Source organism: Arachis hypogaea, chromosome 17 (assembly GCF_003086295.3).
Source record: "Arachis hypogaea cultivar Tifrunner chromosome 17, arahy.Tifrunner.gnm2.J5K5, whole genome shotgun sequence".
Lineage (NCBI taxonomy): Eukaryota > Viridiplantae > Streptophyta > Magnoliopsida > Fabales > Fabaceae > Arachis > Arachis hypogaea.
In genome coordinates, this window is record NC_092052.1 from 28621857 (window position 1) to 28646878 (window position 25022).

At 33.0% G+C, this 25022-nt stretch overlaps 1 protein-coding gene across 2 annotated transcripts; it reads right to left on the minus strand.

Annotated features, from left to right (window-relative positions):
- Positions 1-327: 327 nt before the first annotated feature.
- On the minus strand, positions 328-24637 carry LOC112766898 (dehydrodolichyl diphosphate synthase 2). 2 transcript variants are annotated; one of them, XM_025812797.3, is made up of 3 exons: positions 23933-24637; positions 13837-13904; positions 328-986 (listed from the first exon to the last, which is right to left on the minus strand). In XM_025812797.3, exons 1-3 carry the CDS (start codon positions 24410-24412, stop codon positions 545-547), a joined length of 990 nt encoding a protein of 329 aa, XP_025668582.1. In that variant the 5' UTR covers positions 24413-24637; the 3' UTR covers positions 328-544. The 2 variants fall into 2 exon arrangements, with proteins under 2 accessions (XP_025668582.1, XP_025668583.1); XM_025812798.3 differs by lacking the exon at positions 23933-24637 and adding an exon at positions 19632-21980.
- Between the last annotated feature and the right edge of the window lie 385 nt (positions 24638-25022).

A 25022-nucleotide genomic window follows, 5' to 3' on the forward strand; every position in this document is an offset into this window, starting at 1 on the left:
AGACATAAGAGGCTCCACAGGCAGCTTCAAAATCTTCATCACAATTGTAAATTCTAAATTCTAATTTAATTGTCTATTTAAATAAGTGTCAAAAATTTAAATTCTATCTTGTGTATCCATCAATTTCTTTAATTTTTATTATACTCATGAACCACTAATAATAGCTATAGATGATGGCCCATGAGCATCACTCATTCACTCTTATAATAATTGGTTAATTCTAAATTTGTAAACTAATTAATATTGTTTTATGATAAAGTATTATGGTTTGACAAATGAAAAAGTGATATTTTAGTTTAAATTAGATCATCAATTCAAAAATAAAGCTTCACAAATATAATTTTCTATTAATTTAGGGTCATATTTCATCATAAAGTATAAAAATACTACTCCATTGCAGCAATTAATTATAATTACTACTCCCAATTCTATTTACTTGTTATTCAAGTCAATACCTTCATCGTAAAGGCAAAGGTGACTACTTATAATTATACACATAATATTATATTTTAAGAGATATTAAAATTAATAGTTATTATGATGATTAGCGTCCACCAAAGCGCCTCTTTCTCTGCTGAAATGAAATCAATGCTTCTACAAACTCATCCTTGCCAAAATCTGGCCACAGTGCTCCATTGAAGTAAAGTTCTGCGTATGCCAATTGCCACAACAAGAAATTACTTACTCTGAGTTCACCACTTGTTCTTATTAGCAAATCAGGGTTAGGAAATTCAGTGCAGTTAGTCTCCAATTCCTGTTCTATGATGCCTTCGTTGATTTCTTCCAAATCTAGAATGCCATCTTTGACTTTTTTTGCCACACTCTTGCATGCTTGGACCACATCGTATTTTCCACTATAACTAACTGCTACTATGAGTTGGAGTCTTGAATTTTCTTTTGTGCTTTCCTCTGCATACTTTATCATTCTAAGTAATGAGCTGGGCAGCTTTGTTGCATCTCCAATCACGGATATTCGGATTCCTTCCCTGTATATGTAACAAGTAAAAATGATTCATTTAATATTAACCAGATGAAGATAGAAATAACATTTGGTTTGACGCTCCAGACTATTATTTATAAACGTAAGGTGTGCATATTACAAATATCATCTTTTAATAACAAAGTTTTTAGAGAGTTTAAAAGTGTAAGACATTTGTCATTTATGAGTTGATTATTGGAGTTGAATTAGATATATTTCATCTCGATTTTAATACCAAACTCATCTTTATTTTATTTTATTTTAGATCTGATATCAAGTTCACATCAATTAAATTATATCAACTATATGTTAAGTGTATATTATAATTAGCCATTAAAATTAATTACAAAGGTAAAATAAATATTGAAATATAAAATATAAAATATATATTAAAAATAAATTATTATATAATTATTTATATATAAATTAATCTATTATTTTATAATTTGGTATTTATTATTGTATATTATGAATCATAATTCAATTTTATTTGTTTTCATTCTAAGTTTATAATAAATAATTTTAATAATCTGATGAGTTTGGAAAACTCTAATTTAATTTTGATGATGAATAAACATTATTAAAATATTTAAATTACAAAATTATTAATTTGATTTTCACATAACATATGTTAATTAATAATTTTGTGATGCAGGTTTTTAATTGGGTCGGAAAATAAAAATGTTGTTAGCCCAAATTAAAACCAACAATCAGCCTTGCTACATGTTTCCTATTATGTGGCTGAATTGTTGTATTAATGGGCCAAGCTAAATGTTATTGCAACCAAGCCCATATTTAATTTTGATGAAAGTTTCCTATGCTTGATCCGTTCCAAATTTTATCAGGAAAGCAAATGTTATTTTTGGGCCAGAAACTTATTGATTATTGCAACCAAGCCCAATTCTATGAGATTTTCTCATGCTTTATCCGAATCCATGAAGCAAAGAAAAACAAATCCTCAAATGCTTCCAACGGATTCCGTTACACTTGAAAGGATTTCAAAGCTAATTTAAGCATTGGGAATATAAGCAAGTGAGAGAAGATTGATTTGACTAAAGGCATCATTGTTACACGCCAACTAAGGAAAGTAAAAGCAATCTATTTTCAATTAATTAGTTTAACCACTTTCAAATTGCTTTTCTTCAGATTCTTTCTTCTCTCTCATCCCTTTCTCTCTTCGGTTATTACACAGGAAATATTGGTAGCCATGGAAGCAAAAATGAGCTACCGAAAGGAAGAGAAAGTAAGCCTAAAGACCATCACAATGATGGCAAGAAAACATACTAAAATAAAAATGAGCTGTGGTTGAGATTGTCACCAATTTTGGATAGATTTGGTGAGGTAATCTTGGCTTCTCCATGCTCAAAAAGGAAGAAGAAGATCACGGCCAGCCAGGGAGATTCTTGAAGCATGGCTTGTCTTTGATTCTGCTCAACCACCACAGGAAGTAGCTAGAGTGGCGAAGTGATGGTAGAGGCAGAGATTGAAGCAGATGAAGTCATCATCATCATGAAGCATCAAGGGCCAGAAATCCATCTTGGAGAGCAAGCCAAGGATGGAGAGCTCGGATTGATGAAGAGTGATGACCAAGAAAGGACTAGAGGTAATTGCATGTTAGTTATTGCATGGTTATCTCTTCTCTCTCTGTGTGGCCGAACCGGTTTTCTTGAAGGAAGAAGAAGTTGACTTGGGTTTTTGGCTTCAAGTGTGGAGGCTTCTCTCTTCTATAAAAAGGGGGAACAACCACTGGTTGGAGCAAGGAGTTAGAAGTAAGCATTGAGAGTGCAAGGCACAGGATTCTCAGAGCTACCTAAGCTTACAGATTTTCTTCTCCTTCAATGTATTCTGTTTTGTATTTTTCTGTTTAATTTTGTCATGTCTTGAGTCTCATGGAAAAAGGCAAACAGTGAGGTTTGTATGAAAAAAGCCATAGAGTGGAAAAAGGCAGAGAGTGCAAAATTAAAAGAAAAAGCCATAGATGTCTTAGAGTTCCTTTGTTCATCTATGTTGTGTTTCATGATTTTGTGGGAATCCCCTTGTAAGTTGGGTTAGCACTTTACAGTTTATAATCTGGAAGATTATAGTGAAATTCCATCATGTTTGTGATGGAGACTGGATGTAGGCTGCACTGCACTTAGCAGCTGAACCAGGATATATCTGGGTGTAATCTCTCTTCTCTCCTACTCCATTTCTGTTTTCTACTGCACAGGAGCAAAAACCAAAAATGTCTCGTGGCTAGGGACGAGCTAAAAACAGAAAAGTCTCCTCTAAATTCAGCAAGTTTTAGCAAGCAAAAAAAGGGGCTAAGATTCAACCCGCCCTTCTCTTAGCCACTAAAACCATCAATTGGTATCAGAGCTTGGTCTCAAAGAGATTAAGCTTTGCAGCTTGGAGTAAAGATCCTCATGGCAGAGAACAGTGGCGTAAATGTGGTGTCCTATAATCTGACTGAAGGTCAATCAAGCAACAGACCTCCTCTTTTCAATGGGAAAAATTATACCTATTGGAAGGAGAGGATGAAGATATTTGTACAAGCAGTGGATTATAGACTTTGGAAGATTATCCTGGAAGGGCCTCAATATCCAACTACCACAAGTGCTGAAGGAGTAGTCTCTCTCAAACCAGAAGCAAGATGGACCGAAGAAGATAGGAAGAAAATAGAGTTAAATGCCAAGGCAGTAAACCTGCTCAACTGTGCTATCAGTTTTGAGGAGTACCGACGAGTATCACGATGCACAACAGCAAAGGAAATCTGGGACAAGCTACAAATCACTCATGAAGGAACCACCATTGTTTAGAAAACTCGGACAGACATGTTGAACAGAGAATATGAAATGTTTGCAATGAAGGAAGGAGAGTCCATTGATGAACTGTTCGAACGGTTCAACTCCATCATTGTTGGCTTAGATGCTCTGGGAATTACACATTCAGAATATGTGCTAGTGAGAAGAGTGTTGAGATGTCTTACAAAAGAGTGGGAAACAAAAGCTTTAATTATTTCTGAGAGCAGTAGCTTAGATTCCATGACAGTTGATGATTTGAGAGGAAATCTTGCTTTTGAAAACACCTATTTGAAAAAAGATTCAAAAAAGAAAGGAATAGCGTTTTCTTCTGTAACTAACCCTCTGGATGATGAATCCAGTGATAACTCTTCTGAAAATGAGTTTGTGTTGTTTGCAAAAAAATTCAGGAAAATGGTGAAGCTCAAAGGCAAAGGCAGCAGCTCAAGGAAGATGAAGAAAGACCTTAGCAAAGTAACCTGTTACAATTGCAAGGAAATGGGGCACTTCAAATCTGATTGTCCCAAGTTAAAGAAGGAGGAAAAGCCGAGAAAAGGAAAGAAGAAGGGACTGATGGCCTCATGGGAAGACTTGGAGAATGACTCAGATGATGATGATGAAGAAACCGAGACCAAGTCGCAACCATGTCTCATGGCATATCACATAGATCAGGTGTGCCTAGCATCCAAACGGAAAGAAAATATGTGGTATATGGACAGCGGATGCTCTAGGCATATGACCGGAAAGACAACCTTCTTCATAAAGCTTGATGAATATGATGGAGGACTTGTCACTTTTGGTGATGATGCAAAAGGAAAAATAGTGGCTGTTGGGAAAGTTGGTAAAAATTTTTCTTCTTGTATAAATGATGTTCTCCTTGCACATGGTTTAAAACATAATTTGCTTAGTGTTAGTCAATTGTGTGATTTGGGTTTTGAAGTTGTTTTTAAGAAGTTTGTTTGTTTGGTTGTTTGTGAGAAAACTGGGGATATTTTATTTGAAGCCAAAAGGTGTAACAATGTGTATGGATTAACTCTTGAGGAATTAAAGGAACAAAATGTAACATGCTTTACATCTCTTGAATCTGAAAAATGGCTTTGGCATAGAAAGTTGGGTCATGCTAGCATGTACCAAATTTCTAAGCTAGTCAAAAAGAATTTGGTTAGAGGAATTCCAAATATTAAGTTTGAAAAGGATCTTACTTGTGATGCTTGCTAATTAGGCAAACAAGTAAAATCATCTTTTAAATCAAAAGATGGAATCTCAACCAAAAGGCCATTAGAAATGTTACATATTGATCTTTTTGGTCCTACTAGAACTCAAAGTTTAGGAGGTAAATTCTATGGTCTTGTGGTGGTAGATGATTACTCTAGATTTGGTTGGGTACTTTTCCTTGCTCATAAGAATGATGCTTTTCAAGCCTTTTCCACTCTTTGCAAGAAAATTCAAAATGAAAAGGATTTGAAAATTGCCCATTTGAGAAGTGATCGTGGAAGGGAATTTGAAAATCAAGATTTTGAAAAATTTTGTGATGACTTAGGAATTTCTCATAATTTTTCATGTCCTAGAACCCCCCAACAAAATGGGGTGGTTGAAAGAAGAAATAGAAGTCTTCAAGAGATGACTAGGGCTATGCTATGTGAGAATGAGATTCCTCAATTTTTGTGGGCTGAAGCTGTGAACACAGCATGTTATATTTTGAATAGAACAATCATTAGAAAAGGGTTAAAGAAAACCCCTTATGAGCTATGGAAAGGAACCCCTCCAAATCTTAAGTACTTTCATGTTTTTGGATGCAAATATTTTGTGCTTAATAATAAAGAAAAAATTGGAAAGTTTGATCCAAAATCCTATGAAGGAATGTTTGTTGGATATTCCACCACAAGCAACGCCTATAGAGTTTATCTCAAAGAACATAGAACCATAGAGGAATCCATACATGTTACTTTTTGTGATTCTAACTTAATTCCCAGTATTGTGAAGGATATTGATTCAGATTGTGAAGAGGCTGGAACAAATAAAGAAAATCCCAAATCTGTGCAAAGTGAAGAATCTGTCAGCCCGGTTTTGTCTCGTCAGATTGGAGGAGACATTTCCATTTTGGCTCCTGAGCAGGTACGAGTAACTGAAACAGTGAGACCACCAGAAGATCATCAAAGCTCTACACCTGTCCGAAAGCCTAGAGAATGGAAGTCTATGAGGGGTTATCCTCATGACTTCATCATTGGTGATCCCTCTCATGGTGTAACAACAAGATCATCCACCAAAAGGCAAGCCGAACCTAGCAATCTTGCTCTCTTGTCACAAATAGAGCCCAACAATGTCAAACAAGCTCTTGAGGATCCATCATAGGTTAAAGCAATGCAAGAGGAGCTTGCTCAATTTGACAAGAATGAGGTTTGGACACTAGTACCTCATCCGGATGGTAAGAAAGTTACTGGTACTAAGTGGGTATTTAAAAATAAACTTGGTGAGGATGGACAAGTTGTTCGTAACAAGGCTAGATTAGTGGCCCAAGGTTATGATCAAGAAGAGGGTATAGATTTTGATGAGTCTTTTGCTCCGATAGCTAGAATGGAAGCAATTAGATTGCTTCTTGCCTATGCCGCCCATAAAGGTTTCAAAATGTTTCAAATGGATGTTAAGTGTGCTTTCCTTAATGGCTTTATTGATAGAGAAGTGTATGTGGCACAACCCCCCGGTTTTGAACAAAAAGAGTTTCCAAATCATGTTTTCAAGTTAACTAAGGCTCTTTATGGTCTTAGACAAGCTCCAAGAGCTTGGTATGAAAGGCTTAGTGCCTTCTTGTTGGAAAATCAATTTCAAAGGGGTACCACCGACACTACTTTGTTTATTAAAGCATCTAATGATGACATACTCCTTATTCAAGTTTATGTTGATGATATTGTATTTGGATCGGCCAACATTTCCTTGTGTGAAGAGTTTGGAAAACTCATGACTAGTGAGTTTGAAATGAGTTTAATGGGAGAGCTTACTTTCTTTCTTGGACTCCAAATTAAACAAACTCCTAGTGGTACTTTTATTTACCAAGGAAAGTATGCAAAAGAACTTATTAAAAAGTTTGGCCTAGAAAATTCCAAAGCAATGGGTACACCAATGCATCCCAACACAAAACTTGAAAAGGATGATGATGGTCAAGATGTGGATGAAACAAGGTATAGGGGAATGATAGGTTCACTCATGTACCTTACCTCCTCTAGACCGGACATTGTCCAAAGTGTGGGTGTATGTTCAAGGTTCCAATCTCACCCAAAAGAATCCCATCTCACGGCTGTTAAGCGCATCATTAGATATATTAAGGGAACTTGTGATTATGGATTATGGTATCCTAAATCTGATGACTTTTGTGCAGTAGGATTTTGTGATGCAGATTTTGCGGGAGATAGAGTGGATAGACGAAGCACATCCGGCATGTGTTGCTTCCTTGGAAGCTCACTCAATATGTGGTCAAGCAAAAAGCAAGCCACAGTGGCTTTATCCACAGCTGAAGCAGAATACATTTCCGCATCTGCATGTTGCACTCAATTAATTTGGTTAAAAACACAATTAGAAGATTACAAATTAAAAATCAATAGTATACCCTTATTTTGTGATAATATGAGTGCTATAAACATCTCAAAAAATCCTGTTCTGCACTCAAGAACAAAGCACATTAAAATTAAATATCATTTTATTAGAGAACATGTGCAAAAGGAAACTATTGATATTCAATTTGTAAAATCTGAAGACCAAGTTGCTGATATTTTTACAAAACCCCTCTGTGAAGACAGATTCTGTACCTTGAGAAAGAGTTTGGGAATGCTTGATTTAAGTTTCATTGAAAATTTGTGAATTTTTTAACTCTGTTCAGTTTTGTCTCGTAGGTTTGGACGAGATAAAAACGCAAGCTTGATGGAGGAGCTATGATCAAGGGGGAGGCAACGCAGATTTAAATTTTCATGGGCCCCACCTAATAATTCTTGACCCCACCATGGCAATTTAGTTAGTTATTCTTTCTTTGAAAAATAAAATCACAAAATCCCTTGGATTGTCTTTTCAAATCTTGTTGGAAGAAGTATGTTGTCAAATCATATCTTTTCCTTCTAACTAATCCCTTGATTCAAGGAAAACTCTCTCTTTATCACTTTTTGAAACTCCCATTTGGTTAATAACCGCGCCATTATGGTCATTAACCTCCCATCATCTCTCTCCAATCCTCATTTATTGCACCACTAACCTCCTTCCACCCTCCTCTCATTCGGCACTCACCTCTTCATATTCAACCTCTCCATTTCTCCTACCATGAAAAAGAAAACTGCACCTAGGAGAAGTAACCGAACCCCCATTCCAAAAAATCCACCTTTTTCATCACCTCCAACCCATACACATATCCATCTTCATTCTACCTCATCTTCTACTCACTCACCTCCTTCCAAAAGGACCGAAACCATGCGCCGTAAGGTTGTTGCCAAGAAAACGTCTGGAAGAGGCAAATCTGGAAAAGCCAAGGAACCTAGTGTTGAAGAAGATGAAGACGAGTCTCACACCTCGCCCCCTCAATCATCTCCGAAAAGATCCACCCCACATGCAAGGAGCTCTCAAAAGAGGCAGAAAAGCTTTGTGTTGCATGATACTAAGGAACCTGCGAATTTGGAGTCACTCAAATTCAAGAACAAGTTTCACAAACCTCATTCCCACTTTTATCCCTCTAGATTTTACTCATGTGCGTTCTATGAGTTTCACAAAGAGGTCCTGCTGAAACGCCATCTCTGCCCCTCTTACTTGGTGAATCTTGAAAATCTGGCCACCAAAGGAATCGACTTTTCTTCTCTGTTTGATGCTCTGAAATGGACCCCTTTGGTTCACATTCAGAAACTAGTTTACCCGGGACTGGTCCGGGAATTCTATGCAAACATGCGTTTGATTGATGGCTCAATCCATTCTTACGTCAAGCGTGTTTACATCACTCTCAATCCTCAAACTATAGGTGCTGCTCTTGGGTATGAAGATGAAGGACCAAAAGTTTACATGATTGATAAATGGGATGATCAAGTAGGAGTCACACAACAAGCTGTCTTGCAACACATCTGTGCAAACCTTTCTGGACTAGATAGATTAATCCCAACTCACAAAGCACTCAGCCCGGAGAACTCTCTATTGCACCCTATCATCACTCATATCCTCACTCCTCAAAGTGGTTCTCACCATAGAGTAATAGTTTCTGATTCTATTATTCTATTTGCTCTCATTACTTCTACCCCAATTTCATTTGCTTATATTATGATACGTCATATGTGGGAAGCAGTAAAGAGTACTAAAAAGGCTAATCTTCCTTATGGCATGTTTCTCACATGTATATTTGAGTACTTTAACGTTGATTTGTCTAATGAATCTGTTGAGAACAAGATTTCCATGATTAAAGGAGGAGGAGTTTCGGGGAAGAAAGGCAAGCGGTCTGTTCCCTCTGAACTCTCAGCGATCTGGAGAGCCGTCCTGAACCCTCAGATGTCACTCAATCAATCCGGGAAGTTCTCAAAGAGTTTCGCAACATGGCCAAGCTAATGCGTAAATCTCACAAAGCTGCCCGGAAATTGGAATATGAACAGGAAAGGGCTTGGAAGAAATGTCACAAAAGATTTGGTTTCATGATTAAAAGCTTTGATGATGACATGGGAACAAGGGATTATGATGATGATTCCGGTTCAGAGATCAATCTTTCTGATGATTAATGACTGTTTCTTTACTTTATTTGATATTGGCTCCATTAGGCTCAATCTGTTTTTTGTAGGAGCATGACTTGATACTCACTGCTCTATGATACTTTGCTACACTCTTGTTACTTTATTATGGATATTTTGTTATGTTGTTCATATTTTGTGCAGGTGCCCCTTGATGCCAAAAGGGGGAGGAAAATTAGTTTCCAAAAATTGAAATTGAAACTAATGAAACAGGGGAGGATTTGCTGAAACAGGGGATGAAATTTTCAAATTGAAAATTCATGATCTCCCTTGTTTAAAGAATGAATGTTGTTATTGCATTTACTATGGTTACTGCTGTTGGAAATGCACTTGGCATTTGGCTTATAGTGATGCTTGACAATATGTTTGTATTGATCATATGAATGCCTGATTGTTAATTCATTTTGATGAACATGCTTGTATTGAAATGGGAATATTCTTATGCATCTTGGTAAACATGTTGGTTTGAAAATTTATTTTTGGCAGTTCCTTTAAATTGTTGCCATGTTTTGATATGATCATATGTGATTCAAAATATTTTCCTTACTTGAATAATATGGCTCTGATATCTTGACTGGAAAATATTTGAATTTTTTTAAACAAACTTTGTTTTGTGGTAATGTTTGAGCAGTAAATCAGTTTATGATATCAAATGAGTTTTGATTATCATTTTAAAATTGCTCATAAATCAAGCATTTAGCATCATATAACATGCTAAATAACATTGTTCTTGAAGCTTGATTAAAATGTTACAGGTTAGTGCTTCCCTTGGTAATATAAGCATACATCAAAGGGGAGCCATGTGACATTTAGAAAGGGGGAGAAATTCAATCTTCAAAGGGAGTACTCATACTCAATTTTTTTCAAATTTCTTTTCATTTCAATTTTAATAATGTTTGTCATCAAGGGGGAGATTGATGAGTTTGGAAAACTCTAATTTAATTTTGATGATGAACAAACATTATTAAAATATTTAAATTACAAAATTATTAATTTGATTTTCACATAACATATGTTAATTAATAATTTTGTGATGCAGGTTTTTAATTGGGCCGGAAAATAAAAATGTTGCTAGCCCAAATTAAAACCAACAATCAGCCTTGCTACATATTTCCTATTATGTGGCTGAATTGTTGTATTAATGGGCCAAGCTAAATGTTATTGCAACCAAGCCCATATTTAATTTTGATGAAAGTTTCCTATGCTTGATCCATTCCAAATTTTATCAGGAAAGCAAATGTTATTTTTGGGCCAGAAACTTATTGATTATTGCAACCAAGCCCAATTCCATGAGATTTCCTCATGCTTTATCCGAATCCATGAAGCAAAGAAAAACAAATCCTCAAATACTTCCAACGGATTCCATTACACTTCCTGAAAGGATTTCAAAGCTAATTTAAGCATTGGGAATATAAGCAAGTGAGAGAAGATTGATTTGACTAAAGGCATCATTGCTACACGCCAACTAAGGGAAGTAAAAGCAAGCTATTTTCAATTAATTAGTTTAACCACTTTTAAATTGCTTTTCTTCAGATTCTTTCTTCTCTCTCATCCCTTTCTCTCTTCAGTTATTACACAGGAAACATTGGTAGCAATGGAAGCAAAAATGAGCTACCGAAAGGAAGAGAAAGCAAGCCTAAAGACCATCACAATGATGGCAAGAAAACATACTAAAATAAAAATGAGCTGTGGCTGAGATTGTCACCAATTTTGGATAGCTTTGGTGAGGTAATCTTGGCTTCTCCATGCTCAAAAAGAAAGAAGAAGATCACGGCCAGCCAGGGAGATTCTTGAAGCATGGCTTGTCTTTGATTCTGCTCAACCACCACAGGAAGTAGCTAGAGTGGCGAAGTGATGGTAGAGGCAGAGATTGAAGCAGATGAAGTCATCATCATCATGAAGCATCAAGGGCCAGAAATCCATCTTGGAGAGTAAGCCAAGGATGGAGAGCTCGGATTGATGAAGAGTGATGACCAAGAAAGGACTAGAGGTAATTGCATGTTGGTTATTGCATGGTTATCTCTTCTCTCTCTGTATGGCCGAACCGATTTTCTTGAAGGAAGAAGAAGTTGGCTTGGGTTTTTGGCTTCAAGTGTGGAGGCTTCTCTCTTTTATAAAAAAGGGGAACAACCACTGGTTGGAGCAAGGAGTTAGAAGTAAGCATTGAGAGTGCAAGGCACAGGATTCTCAGAGCTACCTAAGCTTACAGATTTTCTTCTCCTTCAATGTATTCTGTTTTGTATTTTTCTGTTTAATTTTGTCATGTCTTGAGTCTCATGGAAAAAGGCAAACAGTGAGGTTTGAATGAAAAAAGCCATAGAGCGGAAAAAGGCAGAGAGTGCAAAATTAAAAGAAAAAGCCATAGATGTCTTAAAGTTCCTTTGTTCATCTATGTTGTGTTTCATGATTCTGTGGGAATCTCCTTGTAAGTTGGGTTAGCACTTTACAGTTTGTAATCTGGAAGATTATAGTGAAATTCCATCATGTTTGTGATGGAGACTGGATGTAGGCTGCACTGCACTTAGCAGCTGAACCAGGATATATCTGGGTGTAATCTCTCTTCTCTCCTACTCCATTTCTGTTTTCTACTGCACAGGAGCAAAAACCAAAAATGTCTCGTGGCAAGTGACGAGACAAAACGAAAAAGTCTCGTGGCTAGGGACAAGCTAAAAATAGAAAAGTCTCCTCTAAATTCAGCAAGTTTTAGCAAGCAAAAAAAGGGGCTAATAAGATTCAACCCCCTTTTCTTAGCCACTAAAACCATCATAATCATTATTCTGACTTAATAACTAACGGTCATAATATTAATTTTATTCATCAATTCAATACTTATAAAAGATATCTATTTTTATATTTCAAGAAAATATTACATAATAAATTTTATAAGTTCTAATATCTGAATTATTTTGTTGTCTTTTATTGGTATTCACCCAATTTTTTTTTAGAAGACTGAAATATACCGCGTCCTCAGACAAGAAAAACGGAACTTAATCCTTTAAAAATCGAAGTATATATTATATTGGATAAAGTTATCACACAAAAACACAAATATATAATAACTAATTGAGGAGTGCTACATATATAAGTTATTTTTATTTATAAATTTTACAAATTGGGTCTAACACATGCGTTACTGAACCATTTTTGCGTGTTTCATCTTCGTTTCCTTTTTTACGAAGAAGAAGAAGAAGAAGAACAGAAAAAGAAGAAAAAGAAAAAGAGGCACAAAAAAACGTGAAAACGGCGTGAATATACATGACTTGTATGATTTGTAAGGAAAAGCGTTCTCTCTTTGCCTTCGATCTCCTTCTGTTTTTTTTTTTTTCATGATTTCTGAAATCAAGTTTTGAAATTGTTTTGAAGATGATGGAACTTCAGAAATACACCCGAACGATTACAAAAATTCACCCAAACGGTTACAGAAATATATCCAAAGGATTACAGAAATACACCCAAACAGTTACAGAAATAAACCAAACGATTACAGAAATACACCCAAATGATTACAAAAATACACCCAAAGGATTTAAGAAATACACCCAAAGGATTTAAGAAATACACCCAATATAGGGGGAGACAGTATATTTCTTCTTGAAATCTTTTAATGTTTTGCTGGTTAAGGATTAGGCACATGACAGAGACAATCTAAAAAAAATCTAGAAGAACAGTAAAATAGTACCTTGAATAATGTTTCTTCGTTTTTTCTGGTGATTTTGATGAAGGAGAAAGAGAAAATGAAAAGAGAAGAAGAAATTTCAATAAAAAAAGAGGGAGAAAGAGGTGGTGTTGATGACGATGATAATGAGAGAGAAAAATTACGAAAAAGAAAAAAAAGAGACACGGAAGAAGAAGAAGAAGAGGAAGCACGGAGAAAGAAGAAGAAGAAAAAGAGGCATTAAAAAAAATATAAAACGACGTGAATATAAATGACTTATATAATTTGTATTGAAAATCACTTATATGCGAAGAATTAATCTAACTAATTTATTAACGAATTTATTGTTCATACAGTCATTTAGCATTTTTTTTTAATTCTATATATACGATACCCAATTGATAGGCTAGAAAGAAATATCAATTCCTCCTTATCCTTTTTTTTCTGTATAAAACCTAAAAAAGATGATACCAACCAGCCAAAAGAACCAAACCAATAATAATACTAATCAAAGGTTATTAAAATAATAAAAAATAATTACTATTTGTGTTTTATTTTATATAGTGGTGGGAAACTCAAATAGTATGCATATATACGAATTATAGGTTTTTAATTTTATTGTTGCTAACGTAGCAAAAAATAATAAGAGAGTTTCAATTATAAACTGCTTTATTAGGGAAGTACCTGTTAAAATCGTCAATTTCAGAGTTTATTGTTTTTTCGAACAGGCTCATCAAGAAATCCACCTCCACCTGCAGCACCACAAACAAAGTCTGAGTAAACCAATAACGAAAAATAACATACGAGGAAAGCTAAATTGACGTATTAAACTACTCTTCCACCTTAGTCCATGACAATAATAAAAACGTTTCACGGCCCACAAATTCAGCCCAACAGAATACACAAATTAAATTATAATTTAGTTTTTATCTTATCTTATAGTTATCTCTATCTTTATCTATATCTTATCTTTATCTAATTTTATCTTTCATAGGCCAATACTCTATATATACTTAGTTTTACCTTTATAGTTTACAATTCATTCAATCAACAATCAATAAAATTTTTTCATCTTTTTCTTTCATAATTCTTTTATTTTTCTATTCTTTCACAATTTTATTATGGTATCAGAGCTCCTCTTAAGCTCTGCTGACATCCATGGATCAAGGAGAAAGGGCACACCAGCAACTTCATCCGGAGTCTCTTTTGGACCTTTCGTCAGCCCAACACTTTTCTTTCATGACACTTCCTTTCAATGAAGAAGCTCGTCCTTCAAACCAACTTGAACTTCTGCCAAGTCCAACTACTCATTATCTTTGTTCTTTCAATATCTTTTCTACTGTTAACAATTCTTCAAATCGAGATTCATTCTTGAATACTTGGATCATTGATTCTGGTGCCACAGATCACATTGCATCAAATTTGTCTTGGTTTATTTCTTACACACAAATTTCTCCTATTATTGTTCATTTACCAAATGGTTCTCGAACTACTGTTTCTTATAAAGGCATCGTTCAATTTTCACCATCCTTGGTTCTTCATGATGTTCTTTATTTACCTCATTTCAACTTTAATATTATCTCTGTTTCAAAAATTACTTCAGCACTCATATGTGAACTCACTTTTTCATCTTCTTCTTGCACTCTACAGAGCAACAATTTGGGGACAATTGATTTGGCCAGAATGAGAGAGGGATTATATGTCTTTGAACCCAATTTCGGTAAAAATTCATCCACTACACACTCCATAAATTCCATCCAATCTCCACCCATTACACCTTCCAATATATGGCATTTTCGTTTAGGACACCTTTCTGGGCAAAGACTTAATCATTTACATAAACAATTTCCTTTTATCTCTATGCATCATGACGAGGCTTGTGACATTTGTCATCTTTCTAAACAAAAGAAACTTTCTTTTTCTCAAAGTTTTAACAAAGCTAATGCAAGTTTTGATTTATTACACTTTGATATTTGGGGTCCGTTTCGACAAAATTCTATTCATAATCATAAATATTTTTTTACTATTGTTGATGATTTTAGCCGCTTTACATGGGTTACTTTATTAAAATCAAAAGGAGAAGTACAGAATCAAATAAAAAATTTTATTACTTTAATTGAAACACAATTCAACTCCAAAGTCAAAACTATTCGTTCTGATAATGGACCAGAATTTATTTTACCTGATTTTTATGCTTCAAAGGGCATTATTCATCAACGTAGTTGTGTTGAAACTCCTCAACAAAATGGAAGGGTAGAACGCAAGCATCAACATATTTTGAATATAGCTCGTGCTTTTATGTTTCAATCTAATTTACCATCATCTTTTTGGTCTTATGCTGTTAGACATGCTGTTTATTTACTTAATAGAGTTCCATCATCTGCAATTAATTTTAAAACACCATTTGAGATTTTACTCAATCTTCCACCAAATTATCATGACATTAAAGTTTTTGGATGCTTATGTTTTGTTTCTACCCAAATGGCAAATAGATCAAAATTTGATCCAAGAGCCAAAAAGGTTGTATTTATTGGCTTTCAATCTGGTTTTAAAGGGTATATTGTTTATGTTTTAGAAGATAAAAGAATTGAGATTTCTAGAAACGTAATTTTTTATGAAAAGATCTTGCCCTTAGTCACAAAAAATGTCCAATTCCAGACACTTAGCCCAACATTGCCAAACACACCTTCTCAAAAAACAAGATTCAGTTAGTCTTCCAGTTGAACCCTCACCTATACCCATTGACCCAATTCCACCTAGTTCTTTATTTTCTCCAACAACCTCTCCTTCTTCCTCACTATCATTTCCTAACCAAGTTGAACCCATGACCACCGAATCCCTTTCAACACTAGACACTAGTCCACCATCACCTTCTCATCCCCCGTCACCTTCTTCACCACCTGAGCAACCCCATCCTCGTCATTCCGACCGGCCTCACCGACCTCCAGCATATCTCTCTGATTACTTGTGTAATTCCTCTCTCATCTCTACAAATCAATCTCCATCAAAGTGCAAGTATCCTTTTATCTTCAGTCATGTCTTTTTCTTCTCTTTCATCTTCACATAAAAAGTTTCTTTTATCTCTACATTCTGACGTTGAGGCAAAGTCTTTTAAGGACGCCAATCAACACTCTAATTGGCGTAGTGCTATGAAAGATGAGTTGGATGCTCTTGAGCTGAACAAAACTTGGCGTCTTGTTGATTGCCCTGCAGGGGTTAAGCCGGTTGGCTGTAAATGGGTCTATCGCATCAAACGCAAGCCTGATGGTTCAGTTGATCGATATAAAGCACGCCTTGTGGCTAAAGGGTTCACTCAAACTGAAGGTGTTGATTTCTTGGAAACTTTCTCCCCTGTTGTCAAGCCTGCCACTATTAGATTAGTTTTGGCATTGGCCTCTATGAAGCATTGGCCTATACATCAGTTGGATGTCAATAATGCTTTCTTACATGGGGATCTTTCTGAGGATGTTTATATGACTCTGCCACCCGGATTTATATCTCCTCAACCGAATCAATGCTGTAAGCTACTAAAGTCACTGTATGGTCTACGACAATCTAGTCGTATGTGGTATGACAAACTTTCTCATCTTTTGCTATCTCATGGATATCAGCAGACCTCATCTGATTATAGTTTATTTGTCAAATTCATTGGTGATCAAATTTTTATCCTTTTAGTCTATGTTGACGACATTGTTCTCACTGGTAATTCTATTTCTGAACTTGCTGCCATCAAGTCTATTTTACACCAACACTTCCGAATTAAAGACTTGGGCCCATTAAAATATTTTTTGGGTATTGAAGTTGCTCAATCAGAGAAGGGAATTTGCTTATCTCGGAGAAAATATTGTCTTGATCTTTTGGAGGATTCTGGTTTATTAGGTGCTAAACCTGCCTCTGTTCCAATGGATAGTACCACAAGACTATATCAAGACCAAAGTCCCTTGCTATCCGACCCTTTTGTATATCGTCGTTTGGTTGGCCGTCTTATCTATCTCACCACTACTCGACCGGACATCATGTATGCCACTCAACAATTAAGTCAATTCATGGCATCTCCTACTGAATCTCATCTTCAAGCTGCCAAGCATGTGTTACGATATCTGAAAACTAGTCCCGGCAAAGGACTTTTCTTTCCAAGGGAATCAGAAATTCAGCTTCTCGGCTTCAGTGACTCTGATTGGGCCGGATGTCCTGACACTCGGCGATCTTTAACAGGTTATTGTTTCTTCTTAGGCAGTTCTTTAGTCTCTTGGAAGACCAAGAAACAAACCACCGTTTCCCGCTCTTCCACGGAAGCAGAATATCGTGCACTTGCCAACACAACTTGTGAACTTCAATGGATAATAAATGTGTTACAATTTTTACGCATCTCTCCTATTCGCCCACCAGTTTTATATTGTGATAATCAGAGTGCTCTTCATATTGCTGCTAACCCGGTTTTTCATGAACGGACCAAACATTTAGAGGTTGATTGTCACTTGGTTCGACAAAAAGCTCAAGCTGGAGTGATGAAACTTCTCCCAATTCCCTCTTCTGGGCAACTAGCTGACATCTTCACCAAGCCTTTGTCTCCTCAACCCTTCCATCTTAATCTGAATAAGCTTAGTGTTCTTGACATCTTTCATCCTCCAGCTCGCGGGGGCGTATTAAACCACTCTTCTACCTTAGCCCATGACAACAATAAAGACGTCTCACGGCCCACAAATTCAGCCCAACAGAATACACAAATTAAATTATAATTTAGTCTTTATCTTATCTTATAGTTATCTCTATCTTTATCTATATCTTATCTTTATCTAATTTTATCTTTCATAGGCCAATACTCTATATATACTTAGTTTTACCTTTATAGTTTACAATTCATTCAATCAACAATCAATAAAATTTCTTCATCTTTTTCTTTCATAATTCTTTTATTTTTCTATTCTTTCACAATTTTATTATGACGTAAATAATTTTTGGGATAATTATTTGAAAAATTATTTTTAAAATAACCACTTTTAAAATAATTGGAGAGTAAAAAATTTAATTTAACTCATGGATCCAAAAATTTTAATATGGAAGGACCAAATTTTAAATAATTTTTTTTCATTTTATAAAAATAATTAACATATAGTTATTAGAGTTAATTTTTTAAAAGATTTATCAAAATATATATATATATATATATATAACTTTTTTATAATTTTATTTTTAATATTACATAAAAGAAATATAATAATATCAATAGTACATTATAAAATTATAAAATATCAAATAAGTTATAGCGTATTTAGTTAAAAATTATCACATATCTTATTAATTAAAATTAATTCTTTCAAAAATTTTAAAAATTTTGAAAATAAATTATAAATTATTAATTATTTAAAAGACACATTATCTTTATAGAATACAAGATATAAGATATCTTTATAAAAAAAATTTTAACATAAATTTAAAAAAAATGAGTTCTTTTTACGAGAAAAGAATATTTAAAGTACATAATGTGAATGTGATTACTAAAATATAACTACGTAAGTCATTATTAATATAATAGTTAAATATGTTAATATAAAAAATAAATAATTTTAAAAAAAATAAATATAGAAATTATTATATAAAAGCTAATTTAAAAGGTACAAGAATTTGAAGATATGATATTAAATTAGTTATATAAAAAATATTAGTGAATTAAATAATTAAAACATAAATTCATCGTATAATAAAAAATAATATATATAAAATTATTAAAGTACATAATATTTTTTTATTTTTAAACATATATCTCATATATAAATATAGTTTTTTAAAATTTTGAGAGAACGAGGTCACTACTCATCCCTTCTAAGTCCGTCTGTGAACTCTTGTCTATTTTTTTTTTATTTTGAAAGAGAAGACCATTTTTGTTAAAAAGAAAAAGAGTACTTTATTTAACTCCTTACAATATTATTTTAAGACAATACAAATTTGTATTAAAGAATAATAGAAATTAATTTTATTGGATTTTATTTATAATATATGAGATTATAAACGAATATTTTAAAATTTATAATTATAATCAAAAGCTCACTACTTTTTAGTTGCAATGACTTTATCAATTTGACTTTAAATATCATATATTAAATAATATAAACCCTGATTTCAGACCCATTTTCATAATTATATATTTATATCACTTGAAAATATACTCTTTTTTTTCATAATTATGAAACACACTTTGGTAATTTTTTTTAAAATAGACTTATAAATTTTTCAAAAATGTAATTGATATTTTTTTAGGACTTTTAAATAACTACTTGTCTTGCTAGAGGGGTCACGCCTACATTTTTCATATATATATATGTGGTAAAAATTTAGTCCAGTCAGTAAAAAAATAGAAAAGAAAAAAACGATTACTTGAGACGAAGGACAACTTACAGATGGTAGTTATATTTGTCAGTTAAGTATTAGTTGGTTTATTTAAGCTTCATTAGCGCCATGAATGAAAATGCGAAACTGACCTTAGGGCGAATCCAGTTATCAGTAGAAAACGCAAAAACCGTCAGGACCTTAATCCCCCAACTAGCACACAGCCTCACCATCTCCTTCAGCGCCTCCGCCCCAGCCTGGTGCCCCGCCGACGGCATCAGGTTCCTCATCTTCGCCCACCGCCCATTCCCGTCCATTATCACTGCCACGTGCCTCGGCAATGGCTCCGCGTTCAGCTCCTCCGGAAACGGATGCGTCACCGTATCTTTCGAATCCCCGACTGAGTTCCCGTTTTTTTGAAGCGCCACATTCGTAACGGTTAGAAACCGGTTTGTTTGACTATGGGAATAAGAGGAATAAGAATGGGCACAGAGAGAAGAATTACAAATGTTGTTATAATTGGATTTTGGAGGTGGAGTTATCAGTGTGTTCTCGATCGGGATAGGGAGTCTTAATGAGAACATTTTTGAATTTTGAGAATTATGAATCCGGAATAGGGATAAGGTTATCCCGGTTTGGGATAAGTTCTGGCGCTGAAAATGCAAGGTTAGTTTTTTGTGTGAGAGAAAGTACAGAGAGGGGCTTCATTTATAAAGTGATATTAGAAAAGAGCTTAGAAGTGTCTGTGGAAATGAAAGGGGTTTAGTTTGGTTGTGTTGATAATTAGAAGGTTCGCTTTCAAAAGCTGCCGTATTGGAGCATAATGGCATTCAAGTTGCGGAGAGAATGAATGGTGCATATTGGGGTACGACGGAACACTTGGCGTTTAGTAATGTGATGTGCTGAGTGATGGTTATGGTTATGTACTTATGTAGTATATGTTTGTATCATTCTTTTCGTGCCGAGGATCAGGTAATGATTTTTTTTTTACGTACTTGTTAGGCTTATATTTTTTATTTTAGAAAAAAAAATACTTATTTTTTCAGAATTAGTAGTCATTTGATGATTTTGACCGTGAGATATTTTTGCTAATTTGTATTTCAAGGAAGATTATTTTTTCTTTTCGCAAAGAAAAATGTGAGTATACGTTGGCTCCGTTTAGTAAATAGCTTAATTAAGTTTTTTTTAAAAAATAATTTAAATAATAAATATTTATATTAAAAGTAGTTTATAAATAAATTATTTTGTATTTAATTTTTTAATTTTAAAAGTATTTATTTAAAAAAATAATAAAAAATATTTTATTATGAAAAAATAAATTTTTTTAATTTTTCATAAATACTTAAATAGCTTTTTAAAAAATTACAATTTAATTTTAAAAATTGCACCAGATATTAATATTAAAACTTTTTATAAGTTAAAAGTTAAAAAAACTTACTTATAAACCTATCTAGGGTGCAAAATTATTATTTCATTTACCAAGAATTTGGTTATTTTTATTTCTAAAATTTTTCAAATAAAAGTATTATGTTTATAAAAAAACCAACTATCATATATTTGTATATAAATATAAAAATATTAGGAAGCCAATAAAATTTAATTTTTTAGTCAATAATTAATTAATAATATTTAAAAATATAAACTAAAATATATTATTGAACTGTTAAACTATTAAACTAAATATACTGTATTAATGACTAAAAATATGTACTGGTAAAAAATAATAAATTCTACTAATTTTTAAATTTTTTAATAAATATGTGTATTATTTAAATATGTATTTTATATTTTAATGTATATTCTATACTAATAACTATTAATTTAGTAATTAATGAAAAATAATAATCCATTCTTATATTAATGAAAAAATTATATTATACACTTAAATTTGTGTCTATTTTAGACATTTATTAATTAAATCCAATATGTGTTTAGTTATATTAAATGAAATGGATAAAAAAAAGTCTAAATAAACACTATCTTAGTTTTTTTTTTTTTTTAGTTTGAAAATAAGATAGTTCATAATTAAAAGAAATTATTCGCACTTTGAATGATAGTGTATATATATCTATACACACACGCTCTAAAATGAGTGAGCGGAATAATATTAAATACCATTATGAAGGTTAACTAGGATGGGACCAATCTCTGTGTACGTTACGAGCTGGAAATGCTTTTAGGAGGTTCGGTGGAGTTAGACTAAAATTATCTTACTAGCTAGTGGGGACATTGAGCTGATTTCAGTTTTCTTGTGAATTTTGCGGTCTATTATGAGTTATGACTGTGAAAGAAAAATGATTGGATACTCTGCACCAAACCATTTAGTGTTTATGAAGTCAAAGCTATATATATTAGATAGACATATTATTATAATAACGAGAGGAGTGCTAGGCGCAGCAGAATTTGTGATATGTAGTCATTAATTAGTTATCATATATGTTTTTAATGGTAGGAGATAACATCCAATGCTGTATGATGGAAAAGTCCAAGAGACCAGCAATTTTTTTAAATTCTGGCAGCAACAAAAAAAGGTGAGTCATTAGATGAAATCTCACACCAATTTCACATCATTAAAATCATCATTGATGACTATTTGATGGCTACAAATCACAAAAATTACTGACCCCTAGCATTCTTCCTGTATGATTACTCATTTCTCTTTTGATGGTTAACTGCTGGCCAACTTTTAATAAAACTGCTGGCTCCTTAGACTTTCTCTATTATTATTATTATTATTTTTTGAGGGTTTATTCTAAAAATTGTAATATTATGTATGTACTCTATAATAAGTTATTTAGTCTTTTAAATGCATAATGGTAAAATATTGGATATATTTATTTAATATTGTTTAACGACTGTTAATATTCGTTAGATTAAACACACACAAATTAAATAATAATGATTTCATTTTATGTTATTTTTAATATTTATTAGATTAAATATACATACCTTCATATGTTAACATATAGTGATTTCATATAAAATCGTGTGTTTTTGAGAATTGAAGTGAATTGATTGTCTCGACCAAGTTAATTGGGAATTGATCACAAATTCTGATTTAAGATAAAAACTAATTGTTAAAGAACCAATAAAAAAATCTAGAAAATGGTCAAATTTTAGTAAATTGGCCGAATCGACCTAATTTTTTAGGAATTAATCGATTTAAAAGAATAAACAAAATAAAATTATATATATATATATATATATATATATATATTTATATATATATATATATATATATATATATATATATATATATTTGATTCAACACAAGTTAAATATTAGTCAAACTTTTAACATTAAATATCTAGTTTTACCAATTTAGTAACTGATTTGGTTTTTAGAATTTTGTATAAAACAAAAATGACTAATAAAAAAATGTAACTATGAGAATGACAGTTGTACATTTAATTCTTAAAAAAATGACATTTTAGAAAAAAAAAATATAATTAAATGGGAATGGTATATTAGATGTGACAATAGCTTCTTCTACTCGTTTTTTAGCAGCAGATTAAACAATGAATCTTCTTAATTAGGGTTTTTAATATACAAGAAATTTTATTAAAAAATTTAAAACTTGAAAATTTGAATGTATATTTATTAAGAGGGTAGAGTACTAAATTGGTTTGCTAGGTTTAGGCGTAATTTTGTTTTGGTCCTTAACGTTTAAAGTGTCCTATTTGAATTAAAAAAAATTCATTTAGCTTCAGTGTAATCCTACCGTGATATCAAAGTCAAATAATTAATAGAATTTCCTACATGACATACAAAAACAAGATCGATAATATGGAGAACAAGAACTCAACCCTGAATGCATCAATACATTTATATATCATTTTTCTTATAATTTAAATAAAATATTTTCTATAGAACTAACAAGAATGATAAATAAATATATTGATACATTCACAGTTGATTTTGTACTTCTAGAACCTGTACTTATTTTTTCAGATTATCGATATTGTTCTTGTTCTTGTGTTGCTGTTGTGTAGAATATTTCGTTAATTATTTAACTTTAACCTCATCATAGGATTAAATTGAAATTAAATGAAATTTTTTTAACTTTAAACAAGACACTTTAAATTTTAGGGACTAAAATAAAATTACACACAAACTTAAGGGACAATTTAATACTTTACCTTTTATTGAAAAGAAAATTTAAAAGTTTTCAATTTAAATTTGTATTAATATTAAACATAATTTCTAAAAAAATAAGTATACATCAATTTAATTCATCAAATATTTTATCGTGTTTTATCAATTAAATAATGACACGTAACTTAATTATTTTAAGATACATTATCATTCAATTCATTATTATTATTTTTAGATAACAATGCATTTGATCTTTCCATAACAAAATTGATCAATACTTAATTTTTCAGAAGGTACTACACGATGAAGTTTAGATATATGAATGAGATGAGATGAGAAGACTAGGTAGCTAACTAACCTTGGGGCGAATCCAATTTTCAGAAGAAAACGCAAAGACAGTAAGGACCTTAATCCCCCAGCTGCAGCACAGCCTGACCACCTCCTTCAGCGCCTCCACACCAGCCTGATGACCCGCCCACGGAAACAAACCCCTTGTCTTCGCCCACCTCCTATTCCCGTCCATTATCACCGCCACGTGCTTCGGCATCAGCTCCGCTCTCAGCTCCTCCGGAAATGGCTCTTCCTTTGCCTCCGTCGTCTCTGGCCACCCTCCAACAACGGAGGCTTCGTTGTTGTGGAGCGCCACATTCGACGTAGGAGGAGACCTTATTATACCTCCACGGAGTTTGTCATTGGCATAAACGGAACAATAATAGGAACATCCAGAAAATTTATTGTAATTATTATTATTATTATTATTATTATTATTATTATTATTGGTTTTTGGAGGAGGAGTTAACGTGTTCTCAATTGGGATAGGGAATTTTAACGAGAACATTATTGAGAAATACGGTTATGATGACGGTACCGAGAATGGGAAGGTCCTTGTTTTGAGAGAGAAGCTTTATTTATAAGCATAAGCAGCAGTTAAGGGAGAAAAGTAGTAGTGTTTGTGTGGATAAGTGATAGCTTCGCTTTCAAATTAAACAGTGCCGTATTTGGGCAGATTAGCTAGTTGAAGAAGGGAAATGAATGAACCCTTCGCTTGGTGATGGTTGTATATGCATTTGTCCTGTTACGTGAAGAGAATAAACAGAGTCCAAACAATTAAAAATTATTTTATTTAATATTTATTAATTATTATTAAAATAATTATATAATTTTAAATATAATAAATATATAATTACAAATATTATATATATAAAATTATAAATATTAAGATAACTTTAACTAATTTTTCTTAACATTGCTAAAACCTTGTGACATCAATTATTTTCACCCAAATGGTTAGTTTTAAGCGGGTTTGACAAGACCTTGAGATAGGATTTGGATCCTCTAAAGTTTAAATTTCACTTTAGAGAGGAAAGTGTGATTTTCTACCCTTGAATAGTTTATCTTTCATATTTATTATTAGTCCCACCTATGAAATCAATGGTAAGAGATTACAC